General features: G+C 38.4%; 1 protein-coding gene across 1 annotated transcript in view; it reads right to left on the reverse strand.

Annotated features, from left to right (window-relative positions):
- The window catches only part of IRAG2 (inositol 1,4,5-triphosphate receptor associated 2), a 122,043-nt gene that overhangs the window by 85,794 nt on the left and 9,656 nt on the right, over positions 1-26,593 (reverse strand). Inside the window, 2 exon segments of the mRNA XM_059404490.1 lie at positions 282-462; positions 25,920-25,951. Coding sequence (XP_059260473.1) covers positions 282-462; positions 25,920-25,951 — 213 coding nt within the window.

The following is a 26,593-nucleotide window of genomic DNA, read 5'->3' on the forward strand; positions in this document are numbered from 1 at the left end:
TTAGCATTAGCTGTAATCAGTTGTTAAAACAGAACCTGGATATTTATCCTGTTGGAACTATGATTATTATTTTTTAAAAGATGTATTTATTTGAGAGAGAGCAAGATCTTGGGGTGTGAGAACAGTGGGGAGAGGGAGAGGTGGAGGGAGTCTCAAGCAAACTCCACACTGAGTGCCGAGCTGGACATGGGCTCATCTCATGACCCTGAGATCATGACCCGAGCTGAAACTAAGAACTGGACACTCAACTGACTGTGCCACCCAAGCGTCCCAATGATTACCATTTGATTCTACAGCAAGCCATCCATTCTTTCATGACGGCATGAAAAATTTCCAGGTCCACAAGCAGGTCTCCCTTTTTAGGGTCAAGTATGTTCCATAACTCCTCAAGTCCACGATCTTCATGATTTTGACTACTTTCTTGTTTCAGATAATCTATTATTTTGGCAACTCCTACTGAACCTTAGGAAGAAAAGCAAATTAATTTTGAAAGATGTATTAAGATTATGCTTTAAAAGTGAGGAGTGAAGTACTCAGCTTTCTCAAGACACTTGAGCCCTGGAAACATGCCACAAAACCTTCACAGTCCTGCTGAGTTGGCATGGTAGAGTGGAGAGAGCCCTGGCTTGGGCTGAAGTCTAACAGACCTGGTGTCCGATCTTGATGCTGGAATTTACCAGGTGTGTTGATTTGGGAAAATTTCTTAATCTCTTTAAGCCTCATTTTCCTAATCTGAGAGATGGGGATGATAAAATGTACCATACACAGTTGTTGTGAGGTTTAAATACACATGATATATACAATCAATAATCACCTGTGAGAGTAATCAAAGGGTCACCTTATTTCTGTCTCCCCTTCTTTCCTTAAAAAGCTTTCAGTGAATACCAACAGCATCTTTCACAGAACTAGAATAATCCTAGCCCAGAAATTAAACCCATGTTTAAGTGATCAATTAATCTGTGGCACAGGAGGCAAGAATATATAATGGAGAAAAGACAGTCTCTTCAATAAATGCCTCTGGGAAAGCCGGACAGCCACATGGAAAAGAATGAAACCAGACCACTTTTTTACACCAGAAACAAAAAATAAACTCAAAATGGATTAAAGACCAAATTGGTGAGATATAAAACCATAAACCTCGTAGGACATCTGGAGAAGATGGCAGAGTAGGAGGATCCCAAACTCATCTCATCCCATGGATAGATACACTGAGATAACAGCTACATCAGTGTAAACAATCCAGAAAATAATCTGAACACTGGCAGAACACTCTCCACAGTTAACTGTAGGAAAGAGGCCACATAAAAAAAGGCAGGAAGTGTAGAGACATGATTGGGAACCAGATTGACTCATATGACTATCTAAAGGAAAGAGGGACACGAAAGGCACAGAGAAGAGAAAGGAGTACACCCCACACCAGGAATCCCAGGCATCGGGGATCTGCATTGAGAAGACGAATCCCCATAAACCAGAGGGGCTTAAGTTTGCAAGTTCTTAAAAGCAGTGGGGCTTAACATCTGGAACCTTAAAAAGCAGGAGGCATGGCTCTGGGAGAGCAGGAAGGGGATGGAATCCTGCCTTTAAGAGACAGCATAACAAACAACACTGCTGAGATGTGACAAAGAAGCAGCAATTTGAAAAGCACCTAGGATATATAGGAAGATTTATTTCCTAATTTTAGAACATGTGCAGAAGGGACAGGGACCAGTGGGAGACTCCTCCAAGAAAAAAAGTGCTGGCATCACTATCCTTTCCCCCTGCCCAGCCTAGATATACGGACACCTGCAGGAACCTGCACAGTGTGAACACTTTCCACTTAGAATGTTAACAGTGACCCTGCCCCAGCATTCTCCTGTGGACCCACTCAATCCAACACACCTTCGGCAGAAATCCATCCACAGCAGTGCCCCATGCCTGGGAGGGTGCAAGAGTCCCAGGAGGGACCAGCACCACTCCAAACTGACACCTGCCCCAGGAAGGGGGAAAGGTAAGCATATACATCAGTTTGACTGTGGCCCCAAAAAAGGGCAGGGAGCAGACATCTGGTCTGACTATAGGATCCACTCACCAAGAAAGCTTCTCAGGGGATAACACAGGAAAGAGAGCCTTTCAGTTCTATGTGACCACAGCTCTGGCGAACCACCAGTCTGATCCAACTCAAGATAAAGGTGGCTCCAGAGTAGTCCACTAACCACACAGGGACCAAATCCTGCCCCAACAGGCAAGGAGAACCATTGCAGATGACTGGACTGAAGGCAAATGTGGCTCAGCCACAACTGTAGGGTGCGCACAAAACGCATAGGAGACACTCCTGAAGTGTCTGAACAAGTATCTGAACAAGAGACTGTTCTAATGAACAAGAGACATCACATTGCAGGACCCTACAGGACCTCAGCCTCATGAGGCCTCCTCTTTCAAGAACAAGAGATGCAGCTGAGTTTCCTAATACATGGAAACAGACAGAGAAAATCAAACAAAATAAGGTGACAGAGGAATATGTCCCAAATGAAAAAAGAGGGCAAAATCACAGCAAGAGAGCTGAATAAAACAGAAGTAAGGGATATGACAGTTAGAGAATTTAAAGTAATGGTAATAAAGATGCTCAACAGACTTGAGAAACGGGTGGAGGATCTCAGTAAGACCCTCAACAAAGAGATAGAAAACAACAACAACAAAAAGAACCAGTCAGAGACATGCCTGGGTGGCTCAGTAACTTAAGTATTGGACTCTGACCTCAGGTCAGGTCTTGATCTCAGAGTCATGAGTTCAAGCCTTCAATGTAGAGTCTATTAAAAAAAAAAAAAAAAGAAAGAATTAATCAGAGATAAATAATTCAATACTTGGAATTTAAAATGCACTATAGAGAATAAATAGTAGACTAGAGGAAACAGAAGAATGGAGATCAGTGACCTGGAGAGCAGAGTAGTGGGAAGAGATCTAGTTGAACAGGAGAAAGAGAAAAGAATAATAATGAGTCTAGATTAAGGGAATTCAGTGACACCATCAAGTGTAATAATGTTGACATTAAAGAATCCTAGGAGAAGAGAGAAAAGGAGAAGAAAATTTATTTGAAGAAATAGTAGCTGAAAACTTTCCAACTTTGGGGAAGGAAACACAAATCCAAACCCAGGAGGCACATAGAGGGCACAAAAAAAAAAATCAACCCAAGCAGGTCTATACCAAGACACATAATCAAAATGGCAAAAAGTAGTGAATAAAGGGAACTTTAAAAGCAGCAAAAGAGGGGCACCTTAGCAGCTTAGTCGGTAAGTGTCTGACTCTTGATTTCAGCTCGGATCATGATCCTGGGGCTGGGGGTGGGGGTGGTGTTTCCTGAGACTGAGTCCTCTATTGGCCACCATGCTCAGCAAGGACTCTGCTTGAGAATTCTCTCTCCCTCTGCCCCTCCTCTTCCTGTGTATGTTTTCTCTCCTTCTTTCTCTCAAATAAATAAATAAATCTTAAAAAAAAAAATCAGCAAGAGAAAGAAAACAGTTACATACAAGGAAACCCCATAAGGCTCTCAGCTGATGTCTGAGCAGAAATTCTGCAGGCCAGAGGAGAGTGGCATGATATATATTCAAAGTGTCAAAATAAATAATAATAATAATAATTTTTTAAAAAACTGCAACCAAGAATACTCTATCCAGCAAGGTTATCATTCAGAAAAGAAGAACAGATAATGAGTTTCCCAAACAAAATGTAAAGGAATTCATGACAATAACCAGCTTTATAACTAATGTTAAAGGGGATTCTGTGAGTGGAAAGTAGGATGCACAAAAGCACTACGATTAAGTATATCTATAAAAATCAGTCAAGGAATTCACAAAATAAAAGTATGAAACTATATAGCAAAAATACAGGTGGCAGAGAAGTAAAACTTTGTGCTTTAAGACTGGATTCAAACTTAACTGGCCATCAATTTAATATAGTGTGCTAAATGCGTAAGATGTTATATATAAACCTAAAGGTAATCACAAGTCAAAAACCTATAACAGATATGCAAAAAAATAAAAAGAAAAGAATCCAAGCATATAACCAAAGAAAACCAGTATGGAAAGAGCCCAAATGTCCATCGACTAATGAATGGATAAAGAAGACATGGTATATATATACACAATGGAATATTATTTAGTCATCAAAAAGAATGAAATCTTGCTATTTGCAATGACGTGGATGGAGCTAGAATGTATTATGCTAAGTGAAATAAGCCAGTCAGAGAAAGACAAAACATGATTTCACTCATATGTGGAATTTAAGAAACAAAACAGAGGAACTTACAAGAAGGGGGAATAAAAAGAAAAGGAAGCAAACCATAACAGACTTAAATATATAGAACTGAGGACTGATGAAGAGAGGTAGGCAAATAGGTGATGGGTATTAAGAAAAGAAGTTCTTGTGTTGAGCACATGATGTTTTATATAAATGAGGAATCACTAAATTCTACTCCTGAAACCAATATTATATGTTAACCAACTAGAATTTAAATAAAAATTGGGGGAAAAAATTTAAAAAGGTTAAAAAACCAAAAAAGGCAAAATAAAACACATAAACAGAAACAAATGTTAACCTCTTCCAGAGACACCCTCATAGACACCCCCATAAATATAGTTTGACCACTATCTGGGCATCCTTTTTTCTAATCAAGTTGACACATAAAATTAAGCATCACGCACTGTTGTAGCCATTTAAAAAAAACACTAAAAGTAGCTAATATTTGGGGGAGTCATGGGCTTTCAATATCTGAGAAGAAATGCTCCTTTGTAGAATTTTTAAAGATATGTAATAGGTAGGCTCTGAGAGTGACCTTGGAAGGCTAACAAACACTTCTTATTGGAAACATATAGATTTGTGTACATTAAGATTTGTATAGATTAAGATAAATAGGCAAATACTTCTGGAATGTCACAAGAATCAAGTACTCTAAGCTTCCACATAGATTATGTTCTTTGTCTCAATGTAACATTTATTTGAAGCACAAATTTTGGTTCCTAAGATTCTATCCTATGCAAATCATAATGCATGTCCTTATGGAAAGATAAAGATTGTACGATATGAAGAAAGAAAGAGAACCAGCAAATCATAAAAGAGGAGGCAAGAGAAGAAAGGAACAAAGAACTACAAAAACAACTATAAAGGTAACAAAATGGCAATAAGAATGTACTTATCAATTACTTTTTAAGATTTTATGTACTTATTTGACAGACAGAGATCATGAGTAGGCAGAGAGGCAAACGGTGGGATGGGGTGGGGAGAACAGAGAGCTGAGCAGCTGAGCAGAGAGCCCAATGTGGGGCTTGATCCCAGGACCCTGGGATCATGACCTGAGCCGAAGGCAGAGACTTCAACCCACTGAGCCATCCAGGCACCCCATTATCAATTACTCTGAGTGCAAATGGACTAAATGTTCCAATCAAAAAACCAAGGTGACAGGGTGGATAAACAAACAAGAATCATTGATATGTGGCCTGCAAGAGACTCATTTCAGACCTAAAGACACATGCACATTAAAGGTGAAGAGATGGAAAAGCATTTTCATGCATATGACAGTGAAAACAAAGCTGGGGTAGCAAATCTGTATCAGACAAAACAGACTGTAAACCAAAGACTATAACAAGAGACAAGGATACTGCTAGTGATAAATAGAACAATACAAAAAGATATACCCCATTTACATCAACGGATAGATCATCTAGACAGAACGTCAAAAATGAAACAGTGGCTTTGAATGACACATTGGACCAGACAGATCTAACAGATATATTCAGAACATGTGATTCAGGGATGTCTGGGTGGCTCAATTGGTTAAGCAACTGCCTTCAGCTTGGGTCATGATCTCAGGGTCCTGGGATCGAGACCCATGTTAGGCTCCCTGCTCAGTGGCGAGTCTGCTTCTCCCTCTCCATCTCTGCACTGTTCATGCTCTCAATCTCTCTTTAAAAAAAAAAAAAAAAAAAATCCCATCCTAAAACAGAAGAATTCATACACTTCTCAATTGCACAAGAAATGTTTTCCAGAATAGATCACATGTTAGGCCACAAAACAAGTCTCTATAAACAAAAAAACAAACAAACAAAAAAAAAAAGGTGCGTCTGGGTGGCTCAGTGGATTGAGCCGCTGCCTTCGGCTCAGGTCATGATCTCAGTGTCCTGGGATCGAACCCCACATCGGGCCCTCTGCTCAGCAGGGAGCCTGCTTCCCCCTCTGTCTCTGCCTGCCTCTCTGCCTACTTGTCATCTCTCTCTCTGTCAAATAAATAAAATCTTTAAAAAAAAAAAAACAAGTCATACCATACATCTTTTCAGACCACAACAGTATGAAACTAGAAATCAAGCACAAGAAAAATTAAAATTAAATTTTAATTAAAATTAAATTGAATTAAAATTAATTAATAAAATTTAATTAAATTTTAATTTTAAAAAATTAAAATTAAAGAGGTTAAATATCATGCTACTAAACGATGAATGGTTCAACCAAAAAATCAAAGATAAAATAAAAAATACATGGAGACAAATTAAAATGGAACCACAATGAGCCCTAATCTTTGGAATATAGCCAAAGCTTTTGTACATAGGGAAGAAAAAGCACAAATAAAACACAAAAACAGTAGAAAAAGGAAATAATAAAGATTATAGCAGAAATAAAGAAAATAGAAACTAAAATAACAATTGAAGAGATCAATGAAACCAGGACCTGGTTCTGTGAAAAGATCAGCAAAGTTGATACATCTTCAGCCGGCTGCAGGGGTGCGGAGAAAAAAGAGGGGAAGGGGAAGGGAAGGGAAGGGAAAAGAGGAAGGAAGGGAAGGAGGGAAAGAAAGGAAGGGAGGAAGAAGGTAGAAAGCAAGGAAGAAAGAAAGAGGGAGAGGGGAAAAAATCAACACAACAACAACAACAAAAAAACAAAGACTAAGGATTACAAGAGAATATTATGAAAAGTTATATGCCAACAAACTCGACAAACTAGAAGAAAGGGATAAATTCCTAGAAACATACAACCATCAAAACTGAATCAGAAAAAAAAGTAGAAAACGTGGACATACCGATTACCAACAAGGTGATTTCATCTGTAATAAAACAAACAAAAAAACCTCCCAACAAATAAAAGTTCAGAATCAGATGGCTTCACAGGTGAATGCTACCAAACATTTATGAGACTGACACACTGCCCACTGCGCTAAGAGGGTCACTCTACCAAACAATTAAAGAAGAGTTAATACTTACTCTTCTCAAACTATCCGCCCCCACCACCAAAAAAAAAAAAATTAGGAAAGAAGGAAAAGCTTCCAACTTTATTCTCTGCAGCCAGGATTACCCTGAAACCAAAAACAGACACTACCAAAAAAGAGAACTACTGACCACTATCTATGATGACCATAAATGCAAAAATTCTAGCAAACTGAATCCAACAACACATTAAAAAGATCCTTCTTCATGATCAATTGGGATTTGCATTGCAAATATTGCAATGCAAATTGGATATTGGATATTGCATCCAGGATATCCTGGATGCAACTGTGGTTCAATATTTGCAAATCAATCAATATGATACGTTACATCAACATCCTGTTGTTGGAAGGATAAAAAACAATCATTTCAGTAGATGCAGAAGAAGCATTTGACAAAGTACAACATCATTCAGGATTTTAAAAAAATAAAAAACTTCAATAAAGTAGGTTTAAAGGGAGCATACCTCAACATAATAAAGTTCAGATATGAAAAAGCCACAGCTTACTTTTCCCCTAAGATCAGAAACTAGGCAAGGGTGTCCACTCTCACCACTTTTATTCGTCATAGTACTAGAAGTCCTGGCCATAGCAATCAGAAAAGAGAAAGGAATAAAAGGCATCCAGATTGGTAAGGAAGAAGTAAAATATTTACTATTTGCGGAAGACATGAGACTGAAGAATACCCAAAGACTCCACCAAAAAGCTAGTAGAACAGATGAATTCAGTGAAGTTGCAGGATACAAAAATCAATATACAGAAATCCATTGCATTTCTATATATTAATAATGAAGCATAGAAAGAGAAATTAAGAAAACAATCTCATTTACAATTGCACCAATACCTAAAAATTAACTTAACAAAGTACTTGAAAAGCCTGTACTCTAAAAACTATATAAAACACTGTTGAAAGAAATTTAAGAGGACACAAATGAATAGAAAGATATTCCATGCTCATGGACTGGGAGAACAAATATTGTTAAAGTGTCCATACTACCCAAAGCAACCTATAGATTTAATACAATCTTTTTCAAAATACGAACTGCATTTTTCATGGAATTAGAAACAAATGATCTTAAAATATGTATGGAACCACAAAAGACCACAAATTGTCAAAGCTATCTTGAAAAAGAAAGAACAAAACTGGAGGTATCACAATTCCAGATTTCAAGATATACTACAAAATTGTAGTAAGCAAAACAGTATGGTACTGGCACAAAAATAGACAAATACATAAACAGAAAATAAAAGAAAGCCTGGAAATAAACCCACACTTATATGGCCAATTAATCTTTGACAAAGGAGGCAAGAATATGAAACTGAAAAAAGACAGTCTTTAACAAATAGTATCAGGAAAAGCTGGTATTGGACAGCTACATGCCAATGAATGAAACTAGACCACTTTTTACACCATACACAAAAATAAACTCAAAATAGATTAGAGACCTTAATATGACTTCTCAAACTATTCTAAAAAAATAGAAATGGAAAGAAAACATCTACACTCATTCTTCAAGGCCAGCACTACCCTGATTCCAAAAGCAAACAGAATCCACTAAAAAAAGGAATACAGGCCAATGTCCCTGATGAACACGAACACAAAAATTCTCAACAAAATACTAGAAAATCGAATCCAACAGTACATGAAAAGAATTATTCACTGCAATCAAGTGGGATTTATTTCTGGGTTGCAGGGGTGGTTCAGTACCTGCAAATTAATCAATGTGATATGCCACATTAATAAAGGATAAGTAGCATATAATCCTCTTAATAAATAGAAAAGAATTTGGCAAAGTTCAACAACCATTCTTGAGAAAATCTCTCAACAAAGTAGGGATAGAGGGAACATACCTCAACATCATAAAGGCCATGTATAAAAACCCACAGCTAATATCACCCTTAATCAAGATACAATTGAGAGCTTTTCTTTATGGTCAGGAAAAAGACAGGTAGGTCTACTCTCACCACTGTTATTTCACATAGTACCAGAAGTTCTAGCCTCAGCAATCAAAAAACAAAAAGAAATAAAAGTCATCCAAATCAGCAAGGAAGAAGTCAAACTTTCATTATTTGCAGACAACATGATACTCTACATAGAAAATCCAAAAGGCTCTACCAAAAAATTGTTAGAACTGATACATGAAGTTGGTAAAGTCACAGGATGCAAAATCAATGTACAGATATCTGTTGCATTTCTGTACACAGATAATGAAGCAGCAGAAAAAGAAATCAAGGAATTAATCCCATTTATAGTTGCACCAAAAACCATAAGATACCTAGGAATAAACCTAATCAAAGAATGAAAAGGTCTGTACTCTGAAAACTATAGAACACTTACGAAAGATAATGAAGATGATACAAAGAAATGGAAAAACATTCCATGCTTCATGGATTGGAAGAACAAATATTATTAAATTTCTATAGTCTACAGAAATCTGTATGTTTAATGCAATCCCCATCAAAATACCACCAACACTTTTCATAGAACTAGAACAAACTATCCTAAAATTTGTATGGAACCATAAAAGACCCCAAATAGCCAAAGCAATCTTGGAAAAGCAGAGCAGAGGTGGAGTTATCACAATTCCAGACTTCAGTAGTGATCAAGACAGTAAGGTACTGGCACAAAAAGACACATAGGTCAATAATGGAACAGAAACCCAGAAATGGACCCACAATAGTATGATCAACTAATCTTTGACGAAGCAGAAAACAATATTCAATGGGAAAAAGACAGTCTATTCAACAAATGGTGTTGGGAAAACTGGACAGCAACATGCAAAACAATGAAACTGGACCCCTTTTGTATGCCATACAAAAAATAAATTCAAAATTAATGAAAGGCCTAAATGTGAGACAGGAAACCACCAAAATTCGAGGAACACAGGCAGTAACCTCTTTGACATTGGCCATAACAACTTCTTCTTCTTCTTTTTTTTTTTTTTTTAAGTTTTAACTGTGACCTGTTACTTTCAAAAAAATTTTTTTAATTAATATATAATGTATTATTAGCCCCAGCAATACAGGTCTGCGAATTGCCAGGTTTACACACTTCACAGCACTTCATCATAGCACACACCCTCCACAATGTCCATAAGAGGAACCCTCTTATACTGTTGGTGGAAATGCAGACTGATACAGCCACTCTGGAAGACAGTATGGAGGTGCCTCAAAAAATTAAAAATAGAACTACTCTAGTAATCCAGTAATTGCACTACTAGTTATTTACCCAAAAGTTACAAAAATACTGATTCAAAGGGATACATGTCACCTTGATATTTATATAGCAGCATTATCAACAGTAGCCAAATTATGGAAAGAACCCAAATGTCCATCAGGTCATGAGTGGATAGGCAAGATGTGGTGTGTGTACACACACACACACTGGAATATTAGCCATCATTCAAATGACAAATGAAATTTTGTCATTTTCAAAGACATGGATAGAGCTACAGAGTATTATGCTAAGTGAAATGTTAGTCAGAGAAAGACAACTACCATTATGATTTCACTCATATGTGGAATTTAAGGAACAAAACAGATGAACATTGTAGGGAAAAAAGAGAAAGAAAGACAAACCAAAAATAGACTCTTAACTATAGAGAACAAACTAAGGGTTGCTAGAAGGGAGGTAGGTAGGAGATGGGTTAAATGAGTGATGGGGCTTAAGGAGGGCACTTGTGATGAGCACTGGGTGTTGTATATAAGTGATGAATCAATAAATTCTATACCTGAAAGGGAAAAAAAAAAAAACTGACCATAGAGAAATCCTCAATAAATCTCCAAAAGGAAACAATATACATGAAATTAATTTCAATGAAAAAAACTAGAAATTAAGGACAAAATGCAAAAAGAAAAGAAGAGAAAAAAGGAGAAAGAAAGAAAAACCAAGATCTATACATGGAATTTAGGGCACAAGGGAGAGAAGATACAAGATATTTACTGAAATAAGATGATCTTTTACTACTGGAATCACACATAATAAGAATATTTTAAGTCATAACTCTTGCCTGACATTTGTAGAAAAGATAGGGGAAAAAATTGTGTTGGTCTATATTATTTGGTTGCATCATTATATTTAATAAAATGGGCTTGATTTGCTATAAGTCCCATTATGTGTTCATGATTCAAAAATATAATTTCAGGTTCTATTGTATAAACAGGTGGATCATTGCAGGACCCTACAATATTGACAAATATAATTTCTCTGTATAGCAGTCAATATGAAGAGATAGTTCACATAAATGCAAAGACTAAAGAATCAACAGCAGATGTTGTAAATTACTACATAAAATGAAAATAAACATAGGAAATGAATTTGTATTTTTAAAAAAAGACTTAAATATGAGACCTGAAACCATAAAAATTCTAGAAGAGAACACAGGTAGTAATTTCTCTGACACAAGCTATACCAATATTTTTCTAGGTATTTCTCCTAAGGCAAAGGAAACAAAATCCAAAATAAACCATTGGGATTACATCAAAATGAACAGCTTCTGCACAGTGAAGGAAAAAAAATCAAAACTCAAAGCCAAACTTCAAAATGGGAGGAGATATTTGCAAATAACATATCTCATAAAGGGTTAGTATCCAGATTATATGAAAAATGTATATAACTAAACACCAAAAGAAAAAACAAATAATCAGTTAAGAAAATGAGCAAAAGACCTACACAGATATTTCTCTAGAGAAGACATCCAGATGGCCAACAGATACATGAAAAGATGCTCAACATCACTCATTTTTCAGGGAAATGCAAATCAAAACCACAATGAGATATCACCTCATACCTGTCAGAAAGACTAAAATGAAAAACACAAGAAAAAACAAGTGTTGACATGGATGTGGAGAAAAAGAAACTCATGTACTGTTGGTGAAAATGCTAACAGAACCATTCTGGAAAACAGTCTGGAGGTTCTTCAAAATGTTAAAAATAGAATTACCATCTGATCCAATAATTCCACTACTGGGTATTTGCTCAAAGAATACGAAAACACTAATTTGAAAGGGTATATGTACCCCTATGTTTATTGCAGCATTATTTACAATAGCCAAGACACAGAAGCAGCCCAAGTATCCACTGACTGTTCAGTGGATAAAGATGAGGTGTGTATATATATATGTACATACACATACACACACACACACCCCACATAGGAATGGGTTTGCATTTTAAAATGCATTATATATAGGGGCGCCTGGGTGGCTCAGTGGCTTAAAGCCTCTGCCTTCAGCTCAGGTCATGATCTCAGGGTCCTGGGCTGAGCAGCGAGCCTGCTTCCTCCTCTTTCCCTCTCTGCCTGCCTCTCTGCCTACTTGTGATCTCTGTCAAATAAATAAATAAAATCTTTTTATAAATAAATAAAAATGCATTATATATATACATAATGGAATATTACTCAGAATAAACAGATCTTGCCCTCTGTGACAACACAGAAGGTATTATGCCAAGTGAAATAAGTCAGACACAAATACCATATGATTTCACTTATATGTAGAACCTAAAACAATAGAACAGTAAGTTAACCAACAAAAAGCAGAAACAGATCCATAAATACAAAACAAGTGAAGAGGAGTGGGAGATATGGGCTCTCAGTCACGGGGAGGTGTGCCAGAAGGTAAAGCATCCAACTCTTGATCTTGGCTCAGGTCATGATCTCAGGGTTGTTGAACTGAGCCCTGTGGAGGCTCTGTGGGGCTCTGTGCTCAGCATGGAGTTTGCTGGAGATTCTCTCTCTCCCCCTCTCTCCCCCCATTGATTTATTCTCTCTCAAATAAATAAAATCTTAAAGAGAAAGTCAGGATAAAATGCACAATATAGGGAATATAGTCAGTAATATAATATTGTATGGTGACAGATGGTAGCTATACCTGGGGTGAGCACAGCATAACATAGATTTGTTGAATCACTATGTTGTACACCTGAAACTAATGTAATATTCTATGTCAACAATACTTCAAAAATAATGTTAAAAATTAACTACTGCTTATATTTTTCTCAGGTACAAAAAAAAATGTTATTAGCTAAATATGAAAATGTGGGGGGAAAAACAAAGGCATTTAGCAAAGGTAGTTTCCTCTCTACCTAAGATGAAATTTCAGCCTTGAGTGTACTGTGAATCTTTTTTGGGTACACTGATGTGGAGAGCTCATTCTTAGATATAGTCAGTTCTACTACCCACTCAGAAATTATGTTAGTAATTGACACACCAATGTTATTTAAGCACAAGACATCTCTTTTACCTCTAACTGAAGCCTGCCTTGAGATATCTGCTCTGGGGGCAGAGTGGAGGCAGGGTGAAGATTCTTCCTTCAAGGAGGGAAATACAGACTATAAGAAAAGAAGTCTAGTTATCAGGGGAAAGAGTAGTTGTAAAGGAGAATGAATAACTTTAAAGAGAGTACAGCTAGTCCTCAACTTACAATGGTTTGATTTTTGAGTTTATAGCAGTCGTAAAACAATACATGTTCAGTAGAATTGTACTTCAAATTTTGAATTTTCGTCTTTTCCCTGACTAGTGATATGCAATAGGATACCCTTTCATGATGCGAGACAGTAGCAGTGAGCTGCAACTCCCAGCCAGCCATGAGATTACAAAGGTAAACAACGAATATACTTAAAACAATTTTTTACCCACAGAACCATTGGTTTTCACTTTTGGTACAATATTCATCACATGAGATGAATATTTATTTATTTATTTATTTTAATTTTATTTATTTATTTATTTATTTAATTTATTTGACAGAGAAAGAGGTCGCAAGTAGGCAGAGAGGCAAGCAGAGGTGGGGGCTGGGGAAGCAGGCTCCCTGCTGAGCAGAGAGCCAGGTTCAGGCCTCGATCCCAGGTCCCTGGGATCATGACCTGAGCTGAAGGCAGAGGCTTAACCAACTGAGCCACCCAGGTGCCCCTCAATACTTTATTTTAAAATAAACTTTGAATTAAATGAGTCTGCCCAGCTGTAGGCTAATATAAGTGTTCTCCACACTTACGATAGGCTAGACTAAGCCATGATGTTCTGTAGGTTAAGTGTATTAAATACATTTTTATTTTAGGGTACTTTCTATTTAGAGTGGATTTGTCAGGGTGTAACCCCCTCATAAGTTGAGAAAGATCTGTATTAATTATTTTTTTTAAAGATTTTATTTATTCATTTGACAGAGATCATAAGTAGGCAGAGAAGCAGGCAGAGAGAGAGTGGGGGAGGCAGGCTCCCCACTGAGCAGAGAGCCCAATGTTGGGCTTGATCCCAGGACCCTGGAATCATGACCTGAGCTGAAGGCAGAGGCTTTAACCCACTAAGCCACCCAGGTGCCCCAATCTGTATTAATTTAATGGCTAATGTCATGTGGCAGTATTAGGAGGTGCGTAAAGAGAAAACTTTAATACATTTAGAGAGAGGATTTTAATTCCTTTAATTGTAGTAGAATTGAAAAGGGATCTGTGACGCCAACAAGAATATCTTTGTCTTATTTTCCTCCACTAAAACTCTAAGCCTTCTATTACATACCTCAAACTGAAAAGGCCTCCTGTCATGAATTTTTATGTGTCTACTTAACTGGGCCATGGGACATCCAAATATTTGGTCAAGTGCTTATTCTGGAAGTTTCTGTAAAGGTATTTTTAGATGAAATGAACATTTAGATTGGTAGACTGTCCTTCCTAATAATGGTGAGCCGACTAGAACAAAAAGGTGGGCCTTCCTCTAAGTCACCAAATTCTTCCCGCCTGACTGCCTTTGTTTGAAGTGGTACATCAGCTTTCTTCCTGCTTTTGGACTCAAATGGAACCATCAGCTATTCTTCAGTCTTGAGACTGCCTCTGGACAGGATCTATGCCATAAATTTCCCTGGTTCTCACTGGGGAGAATTTGGAATTAGACTGGAACTAAACCGTTAGCTCCTTAGGTCTCTAGCTTGCCTACTTACCAGGTGAATCTTGGGACTTGCCTGCCTCCTTGATCACGTCAGCCAATTCCTTATCATACATCTATCTATCATCATCTATCTATCTACCCATGCACACACATACTGTTGCTTTTGTTTCTCTGAAGAACCCTGATTAGTATCTCCCTTCAGCGGAGCTTCCTTATTTTCTTTAGGGAAGTAGTTCCTTAAATCCTAAGCAGAAAAGCTTTCTGGGAATAAATAAGCACCAGTCATCCTACAATAAAATTAGGGGTGCATGGAAATGTTTTGTTGCAAGAGTATTCATAATGATGCTGCTTATAATCATAGAGGAAAAGTAATATCAAGAGAAAAAGTAATATCCAATTGAGACAGACAATAAAGTAAAATATGATACATCTCCCAAAAGGCATAGAATATGATGAAAATTTGTGGATACAGATGAGCACTCAAAATTACTAAAGGAGAAAAAGCAGATTATAAGAACAAGTCTGGAAATATTCCCATACACACTTAAGGAACATGTCGTATGTATCTTAAGAAAAAAAGAATGACCCAAAAAATCTTAAACCATTTTCAGCATACTGTGGTAGTGAGGTATGCAGAATCCAGGGTGTCCCTTTTGACCCCTGACTCCTGATGCTTATACCCTTGTGTAGTTTCTTCCCCTTGAGAATGGGCATGACCTGTGTCTTGCTTCTAACCAAAGGAACATCAAAGGTGATGGAATATACATGTATGTGATTATATGATAAGGTACATGAGATCACAGGTCTTGACACTTGGCTGGAGTCACTCACTCTCCTGCTGGCTTTAAAGAAGCAAGATGCCATGTTACAGGCTTTTTATGCTGAAAGGCCTGTACCTAAGGAAAGTACCTGAGGGAAACCTAGCTGACAGCAAGAATCTGAAACTCTCAGTCCTAGAACCACAAACAACTAAGTTCTGCTGCCCAAAGCAGGTCAGTCCCCTGTTGAGCCACAGATAACACAGCTGCCCTAGCCAACATCTTGGCTACAATTCCGAGTTCCTTAGCAGAGGACTCAGCTGTGTGTGGACTCTTGGTTCACAGAAGGTATGGGGTGATAATGTGCATTGTTTGAAGCCACCAAGTTTGTGGTAATTCAGCAAAGAGAAAAAATACAAGGAGTTCGAGCATTATTATTCTACAAGTGTTGTGTATATATTGAAGAATAAAACAAATGAGCATTTATATTGGTGTCACTGAAGACCAGGATTTTTTATGGGTGAGAAAGGAAATACAGATGCAGAAAGAGATAAGTAAAACCCTTATAGTACTAAATTTGCATCAGACAAAGTTGTTGAACTTGTAATGGATTTTATCTTCAAAAAAAATGTACTCCCTAGGGCGCTTGGGTGGCTCGGTGGGTTAAAGCCTCTCCCTTCGGCTCAGGTCGTGATCCCGGGGTCCTGGGATTGAGCCCCGCATCGGGCTCTCTGCTCAGTGGGGAGCCTGCTTCCTCCTCCCTCTCTGCCTGCCTCTCTGCCTGCCTCTCTGCCTACTTGTGACCTCTGTCTGTCAAAGGAATAGATAAAATCTTTAAAAAAAAAAAAAAAAAGTACTCCCTAGATCTGACTACTGAAAAGACCCATAATTAACATTCCCTTTCCTCCTGATTGTGGTCTCTATTATTTCTTATGAAAAAGAGGTATGGATACTTGAAGAAATAAATGATTCCAAGGTTGGGGCAGGAACTGTACAAGACCTGCCTAGAGACCTTTGTAATACCAGGGAAAATAAACTATTAAAAACAATGAGGACAGGGCACCTGGGTGGCTCAGTGGGTTAAAGCCTCTGCATTCAGCTCAGGTCATGATCTTGGGCCCTGGGATAGAGCCCTGCATTGGGCTCTCTGCTCTGCAGGGAGCCTGTTTCCTCCTCTCTCTATGCCTGCCTCTCTGCCTGCTTGTGGTTTCTGTCAAATAAATAAATAAAATCTTAATAAAAGAAATTTAAAAAAAACAAAACAATGAGGACATGTCAAAAGTATTAGTACCTGGGACAACTGGTTGTTACCAGGAAGTAGTGAAATGTTCAAAGAAAGATTGGAACATACCAAACAGATATAGGAACCACCTTAAAGAATATCTTGCTAACCAACTCTGGGACAATTTGAGCTTCACAACAAATAATGATAGTAACACATTATAAACCACTGGATATAAGAAGAATCCAGACCCTGGAGCTAATAATACACCACATGATTATAAAAAAAATTAAAAAATTATTTAAAAAATAAGTAACAGAATAAAGGAAAATTAAAGAGGGATGTGTAAAAAACAAACTATAAATACAACATGCATCTATGTTACATGTTATACTAATATCTAATATGACATGTAATATAATAGGTATATATATATATACATATATACACACACAATATAAAGAAAAATTATCAAGGGCCTATTTATTTTTGAAATTTCAGACAGGTTTAAGATTCTCTCACATATAGCTTGCAAAAATTGCCAACTATTGTCACTATGTAACATACGAATCTTTGGAAAATGAACAGAAAACATTTTCTGTGTTTAAAAAAAAAAAAAAAGAAGAAGAAGAAACCAGAACTCATAGTGATTAACTTATCAGTCAGGAGGAAGGTAAAACCCTTACAATAGATTGATAAGTGAGGAATATAGAAAAAATGAGGGAGCTAAAAAAAATATTCTACTTGGCAACAATTATAGTAGTAATTGGTTAAGGCAAGAAATATCAATGGATGCCATGTTTCTAATTACAAATGCCAACATGCAGATTCCCCACCACCACCAACACACACACATCCAAGAAATTCTTGGATACGATATCTTAGATACAATATTCTTGGATATTCTTGGATATCCAGTTCTTGAATACCAGCTGGGTGTCTTACAATTCAACTCAATTTAGACACTCTCTGTCTGTGATGGTATCAGATCCCATAGGACCCATCCTTAAACCTTCAGATGCCAATCCTAATTCCAGAATATCACCTGTGCTTCTTACTGACCTTCCGTAGTATTGGATGCTTCCACGATCCCCTCCTTGAGTTTCCTAGAGTGGCTCACAAAACTCAGAGAAACATTGTGCTTACCAGATCCCCAGTTAATTATAAAAGGATATAACTTAGGAACACCCAGATGGAAGAAATGCCAAGGCAAGGTATGGGGAAAGGGCACAGAGCTTCCAGCCTCTCCCTGGCACACCACTCTCTCCAAATCTTGACATGTTCAACAACTTGGATGCTCTCCAAACCCTCTCCTTTTGGTTTTTTATGGGGCATTATATAGCAAGTTTGGTTAAATCACTGGCCATTGATGATAGAACTTAAAATCCAGTCCCTCCCCCATCCTGAGATCAGGGAAGAAGGGCTTAAAGTTTCAACCTTTTAATCCTGCAGTTTCTCCTCTAGCAACCAGCCCCCTGTCCTTAGGTGCAGCCCAAAACTCACCTCCTTAGCATAACAAAAGACAGCTTTATTGCTCTCATCACTTAGGAAATTCCTAATGTTTTAGGAGCTCAGGGCCAGAAATGGGACAAAGATGTATTTTTTATTATAAAGCACAATATCATAGATGCTAAAACTAGTAAATGAAAGTCTGATGAGGAATGGGATATCTACATAAATTCGAAGTATCTTCCCATTAACTATTATTAACTTTGAATTGGGGAAATTTGGCAGACACTCCACTAATCAAGTGATCAGGTTTTAAAATCCTGATATACTGAGAAGACTACAACATCAATTCTGTAGTGTGTCTGCGAAAATGTATAACTTGAATAAGAGAAAATATTCAACAGTCTACAAAGTAACTGGCTTATATTCTTCAACAATTTCAAGGTCATTAAAAACAAGGAAGTGAGACACTCCAGATGTAAGGAAACGGAAGAGCTGTGACAACTAAATACGAGGTGGGAACTGAACTGGAACCTGGACCAGAAAGCAAAATAGCTGTAAAGTGTATGATTGGGACAATGGAGACTACATGAACACAGAACTTTCAGTGAAATCATAGTATTGCAATAATGCTAAAATCCCGATTTTGATCATTATTCTGTAGTCTGGAAAATACATGACCTTGTTTATAGGAAATATGCGCTAATGTATGTAAGGGTAAGAAGACAGTATCTACAACCTCCTTAAGTGACTGGAAACACAATCAGGCTTTTATCCTGCTTCTCCTTCCGGAAAGAAAACAGAAGACAGCTGGATAGTTGACGAAGCAGAGTGGAGTTTCTTTTTATCAATTATTCCAGCTGATTAATTAAGAAGGAATGATAGACTATCACCATTTTCAACCCCCAATGAAAGAGGAGGTAGGCCTTATTAAAAAGAAAACCACAGACCCAAACTGGTGTCCCTCAGGCTAAGTCCAAAACCAGAGCTCAATATGTAAGCCAATCGCTGTTTCAATCTCCCCAGGAATGTAGTCTCAAGAGATCAATGGGGAATTTTCTGATGAATCTGCCTCATGGGCCCTCTCCATCCCCTAAAGGAAGAAGGGGTATAAACCACATTGTTAAGACTCCACTAGCCTCCACCCCAATCCCTCCTAAATCCTCCCCACTGTTCCCAAGGGAAAAATCATCTTGCCTGGAAAAATCCTTTTCTTCTGCTAGTAATGTTCTTGCCGCACTCTCCTTATAAAAATCTTCTATTTTGTACATCTCTGAATTCCTTCCTACTTGCTAGATGGGATGCAGCCTGATTCATAAATCATTTAATAAAGCCAATTAGACCTTCAAATTTCCTCAGTTGAATTTTGTCTTTTAACGGATTTGGTGGCAGTATAAGGATCCAAAGTGAACTTCTAGTAGTATTTGGGGATGAGAAGACAGACACACATAGTACTCGGGAACCCTCTGAATTTGCTGTTTTTCTTGTCATTTCCAAGGGCTGTAGGTAAATTCCTCTCAGTTCTCAGCTGTGCTCTGTTGTATTGGCACTCTCAATCTAATTGGCTTTTCTTTATAGGGCAGGTCAGCTTGTAGGAGCACTCAGTGATACCCCAAGTTCAATTCACCCAGCCTATTTGCCCAGAGCCCTGCATGGCTCTGCCCAGAGCTTCATTGAGTTGGTGGTTCTGCCCAAAGCCCAACGGAGCTGGCAGAAGGGTCTACCCAGAGCCAAGCCCCTACACTTTCAGACCACAATTCCCATAATGGAAAACTAAGTTTCCACAGGAATTGTTGGTGGTACACCCAGGGCTTTCTTGTGGCCTCCAGGCCACAGGAACATCTCTAGGTTACTACTTATACATTAAGGTGGACATGTTTATTTGCTTTATTGTGTATATAAAGGAGCAGGTATCTCAGAGGCCCAAAAGTTGCAAAAATTGGTAGGCATAATATCATTCTTAATGGGGAAAAAATGGAGAGCTTTTCCCCTATGGTCAGGAACACAGCAGGGCTGTCCACTCTCACTACTGCTATTCAACATAGTACTAGAAGTCCTAGCCTCAGCAATCAAACAACAAAAAGAAATAAAAGGCATCTGAATCAGCAAAGAAGTAGTCAAACTCTCACTCTTTGCAGATGATAGGATACTTTATGTGGAAAATCCAAAATACTCCAAAACTGCTGGGACTCAAAGGAATTCAGTAAATGGTCAGAATATAAAGTCACGGCACAGAAATCAGTTGCATTTCTATACATCAACAGCAAGACAGAAGAAAGAGAAATTAAGGAGTTAATCCCATTTATAATTGCACCCAAAACCATAAGATATCTAGAAATAAAACCTAACCAAAGAGGCAAAGATTCTGTACTCAGGAAAACTATAAAGTATTAATTAAAGAAATGAAGAAGACCCAAAGAAATGGAAAAATGTTCCATGCTCTTGGATTGGGAGAAGAAATACTGTGAGAATGTCTATGCTACCTAGAGCAATCTACACATTTAATGCAATCCCTATAAAAAATACCAGCAACTTTTTTTTTTCAAAGAAATGAAACAAATAATCTTAAAATTTATATGGAACCAGAAAAGATCCTGAATAGCCAGAGAATGTTGAAAAAGAACCAAAGTTGGCAGCATCACAATTGTAGACTTCAAGCTCTATAACAAAGCTGTAGTCATCAAGAGACATACAGACCAACAGAAGAGAATAGAAGCCCAGAAAAAGACCCTCAACTCCATGCTTAACTACTCCTCAACAAAGCAAGAAAGAACGTCCAATGGAAAAAAGACAGTCTTCAACAAATGGTGTTGGGAAAATTGGATAGCCACATACAGAACAATGAAATTGGACCATTTCCTTATACCACACACAAAAATAGACTCAAAATGGGTGAAAGACCTCAGTGTGAGACAGGAATCCATGAGAATCCTTGAGAACACAAGTACCAACTTCTTCGACCTCAGCTGCAGCAACTGCTTTCTAAAAACATTGCCAAAGGCAAGGGAAGCAAGGACAAAAATGAACTATTGGGATTTCATAAAAATAAAAAGCTTTTGCACAGCAAAGGAAATAGCCAACAAAACCAAAAGACAACCAACAGGATGGGAGAAGATATGTGCAAATGACATATCAGATAAAAGACTAGTATCCAAAATCTATAAAGAACTTAAACTCAACACCCAAAGAATAATCCAATCAAGAAATTAGCAGAAGACATGAACAGACATTTATGCAAAGAAAACAACCAAATGGCCAACAGACACATGAAAAAGTGCTCAACATCACCCAGCATCAGGGAAATACAAATCTAAATCACAGTGAAATACCATCTCATGCCAGTCAGAATGGCTAAAATTAACAAGTCAGGAAACAACAGATGTTGGCGAGGATGCGGAGAAAGGGGAACCCTCCTACACTGCTGGTGGAATGCAAGCTGGTGCAGCCACTCTGGAAAACAGTATGGAGGTTCCTCAGAAAGTTGAAAATAGAACTATCCTATGACCCAGCAATTGCACTACTAGGAATTTACCTTAAAGATACAAATGTAGTGATCCGAAGGGACACGTGCACCCAAATGTTTATAGCAGCAATGTCCACAATAGTCAAACTATGGAAAGAACCTAGATGTCCATCAACTGATAATGGATAAAGGATACACAATGGAATACTAAGCAGTCATTGAAGGAAAAAACCCCGAAATCTTGCCGTTTGCAATGAGGTGGATAGAACTAGAGAGTATTATGCTAAGCGAAATAAGTCAAAGACAATTATCATATGATCTCTCTCATATGAGGAATTTGAGAGGCAGGGCGGGGGGTCTTGGGGAAAGGGAGGGAACAAAATGAAACAAGATGGGACCAGGGAAGAAGACAAACCATAAGAGACTCTTAATTCTCAGGAAACAAACTGAGGGTTGCTGGGAAGTGGGGGAGGAGGGATAGAGTAGCTGGGTGATACACACTAGGGAGGGTATGTGTAAGCCTCATGATTCAGACCTGTACCCCTGAAGCAAATAATACATTATATGTTAATTTAAAAAAATATTGGTAGGCATAGGTTGAGCATTTAAAGGCTGTTAGAGCACTAGTTACATCAAGAAGAATCCCATGACAGGATAAATTGGTCACAGAATGGGTTAGATTGACATTAGGTCACCCAAAAACCACAAGGAAATTTCCATGCAACAAGGTACACTATAAAACACACACAAAGCCCAACCCTGTGGCACATCTCTTTTAGGTATAGTCTGGCTCTAAGAAACCTACAGTCTTAGGTAACGGGATTTTTTTTTTTTTAATATCCTTGCAGTTAGCTAATGGAATTCTTAAATGCTAGAGTCATGCATGCCACCTTCCTGCACACCTGCTTATTTTGTGTCTAAGAACTATAGTTCCAGAAACCTCAGTTATCTAGCAAAAATAGCAAAATCTCACTAAGCTTGTCTTGGGTCTTCTGGAACTCGACTTGGTCACTGTCAGGTTGGGGGCTTCAAAATAAGGCCAGACAGAAATTGAGTTTCATTTCCTTTGCATGTAGATATGGCTGAACAGAAATGTGGGTTAACTCCATTTGCATCTAGGGTTCTACCAAACTCCTCCCAGCCCTCAAGGGTATTACAGCCTAGAAATAGAATGGCCAGTATGGGGAACCGTTCCAATTAGAGAAGATCATTCTAAAAATGCCCTTTAAAGCAAGCGTTCCCAAATCAAACAGAATGGGATACCTGTTTTAATTGGCATGCAGAAGCCTCTAAAAGGTTTCAGAATTCCAAAGTAGTTCCACTGAAAGATTCATTACAAAAAGCTAACGAAAAAGAGACAATGGAAGAAAAAAAAAAAAAAAGAGGCAATGTGGCTCAACTAAGACTATAAAACTGATGTAACTCTGGGTGCCTGGGTGGCTCAGTGGGTTGAGCCTCTGCCTTCAGCTCAGGTTGTGATCTAGGGGTCCTGGGATCGAGTCCTGCATTGGGCTCTCTGGCTGGCAGGGAGCCTGCCTCCCCCCCACCTTCCTCTTTGCCTACTTGTGATCTCTGTCGAATAAATAAAATCTTAAAAAAAAAAATTGATGTAATTCCTACTGCTCCCCTCTACCTTTGAGCATTCAGCCTAGTTATCCTCTGTCTAAACTGTCTTTCCACTCTTAAGAGACTATTAAATAGTAACATTTAAAACTAAGACCATTCAAGGGCACCTGGGTGGCTCGGTCGGTTGGTTAAGCATCTGTCTTTGGCTCGTCATGATCCCAGGGTCCTGGGATCGAGCCCCGAACTGGGCTGCCTGCTCAGCGGGGAGCCTGCTTCTCCTTCTGCCCCTCCTCCTGCTTGTGTTCTCTCCTTCTCTCTTTCTCAAAAATTAATAAAATCTTTAAAAATAAACCCATTCAAGACTACTGGAGATCCTCATCAGGCATCTTTCACTCCTTGGTCAAAGTCTGAACTAAGGGTCTTGGTTAAAGAATTTCCTAAACCCAGAGAAAATCCTCAAGACTCTTTGTAAATAGAACCGTTCCTCAGCCCAGTCAAAAGATGGAAATAAAAACTCCCTTCACTCCTTCCTTCCCAAATCCAGACCCATTGGTTATTGATCCTTTATCTCCTAGAGGTAACTATTTCCTTCGTGCTTGTATCATTTTATGTCCTAATGAAGTAGGAAAGTTGAAGGGACTCCATTTTAGAAAGGTTCTGTCTCTGCTATTTTTCCATTTGGCCCTATTCACTCATGTTCCATGTTTTGCTTCCTAACAAGCCAAAGAAGCGGTCTTCCCACTGCAAGGCATGATGACGGATAGAAGCAGAAAGATGTTCACCTTTAGCCCGGAAGGCTGACCTATAGCCTGAATAGTCCTGATAAGGACCCAAAGCAGGCTGGTTGCTACATTCGTAAGGGGTCTCATGACTGCCTGTACTTCTCAACAATAGTGAATATCGAGCTCAATGATGACCAGAGAAATCCTGCAAAAGTAGCTTTATGAGTAGAAATTGAAAGAAAACACTTATGATCTAACACTCCCTTCATGTCCTCTCTCCTTTAAGCATTAAGCATATAAACAACCACGAGCTTCATAAAGTCAAAGTGCTGCTCTTTCTGCCCACGGGCACCCGTGAGTCCTTGTCCCTTAAATAAACTTACTAAAAGTTGCTTCGTAAAGTGTCTCAAGAATTCTTTCTTCATTGTTGCCTCAATGATTCCGCAATAAGCAGAGGCCAGAAAGTTAATCACTGAGTTTTGTCCTAGGCCCCAAACACCTGAAAACACTTAAGAGCCAGAGCAGGGGTGCCTGGGTGGCTCAGTCGTTAATTGTCTGCCTTCAGCTCAGGTCATGATCCCAGAGGCCTGGGATCCAGCCCAGCATGGGGCTTCTTGCTCAGCGGAAGCCTGCTTCTCCCTCTTCCCCTTCCCTGACTTGTGTTCCCTCTCTCACTGCATCTCTGTCAAATAAATAAAATCTTTAAGGAAAGAAGGAAGAAGGAAGGTGGGAAGAAGGAAGGAAGGGAAGAAGAAAGAAGAAAGAAGAGCTAGATCCTAAACATTTCCCAGGACATTAGCTCCAAACAAACCTCAGCTGACGCTGGCATCAACACCTTGTCTTCAGTATTTTATGGAATAACACTTACTGTTCACCTGGCACTTGCCTTTACTTGGGCCCTACCCTGGGTTCCTGGAGGAACATGCACCCTAGACTCTCCTAATATAAACCCCTACAATGATGAGACTCGTTCTTCTCTCCTTCCTGAGTCTCCCAGACTCTGTCTACTATTATCTGTCACACTCTTCAGTGAGCTTCGTTTTCAGTTTCTCTGGCTCACATTTGATTTCTGTTCTGCGTAAAGCCAACGAATGGTCCTGGCTGGTCCGTTTGGACCCTCCCGGGGTCCTGGGACTCAGCCTGCCCGCATCACTAAGAATGTGGCTTGGCTTTCTGCCTGCCTGGGACATGCATGTTGTCAGTTCTTTCATTGCCTATTTGGGAGTGACTTTAAATCTTGTAAAGATAGTAACTTTTACATACTCTAAAATTAACAACTTTGAGCTAAAGTTTGTCTATAAATTTGAGGTATATATTTCTAGTGAGGGATCACTGATTACACTGTAAGTAGTTCCAATTTTTGCAGCTGGTAAATCAGTTGATAAGTTTAAAAAAAAGTCATGCAAGATATGGATAAAATATGCAAAATAGGTATAAAGAAATTCTAAAGAAAGAAAGAAAGAAATAACCAACACCTAAACAGCCATCCTTATCCCACATCAGGCTGTATCCATCACACACGTAAACACAACTACACAGAGCACCGCACATAAACCATTTCCCTTTTGCTCACAATAGAAAGTACAGATGACTTGATGAGTATCACCAAACATTTCAGCAGATAATTTTCAACTTACCTCTGCATTCCATGTCACATGCATAAAAAATACTAATTCTTCACAGGTGCTGCTAGTGCTCTAGGTTACATCTTCCTTAACATTGTTTCCTAGCTTCCATCTTATCAGAAGTTTGCATATTGAGGCATTTTCTGTGCTATAATTGATTACTTTAATTTTTACAAAACATATTTCAATAGCGGCCCCCAAGACTGGTTATTTGACTTGACAATCCAAGCCAAAAACTGGTCGTGAAAATCTATTACTCATTTTTCCTTTTAATTTATAAGATTTCTTAAAGGAGAACAGATTACAGAGAAGGCAAGCAGTTTTTGCGCTATAATATTAAAAGCATTCTATGAGAAAGTAACTAGTACAACATGAATAGAAATATTTTAAAGAAAAATAGAGGGAGTGGAAAAACTAGCTATCCAGAAAACTTGTCATCTTATATTGTTTTCCTTTTAAATGCCCATCATATACAGGATTCTGTGATCAATCCCCGAAATAGAGTTCACAAAATCTGAATTAAAATTGGTCTGCAAGGGGAGGAGTCAAGATGGCGGAGAAGTAGCAGGCTGAGACTAATTCAGCTAGCCGGAGATCAGCTAGATAGCTTATCTAAAGATTGCAAACACCTGAAAATCCATCGGCAGATCGAAGAGAAGAAGAACAGCAATTCTGGAAACAGCAAA

The sequence above is a fragment of the Mustela nigripes genome, chromosome 6 (assembly GCF_022355385.1).
Source record: "Mustela nigripes isolate SB6536 chromosome 6, MUSNIG.SB6536, whole genome shotgun sequence".
Classification (NCBI taxonomy): Eukaryota; Metazoa; Chordata; class Mammalia; order Carnivora; family Mustelidae; genus Mustela; species Mustela nigripes.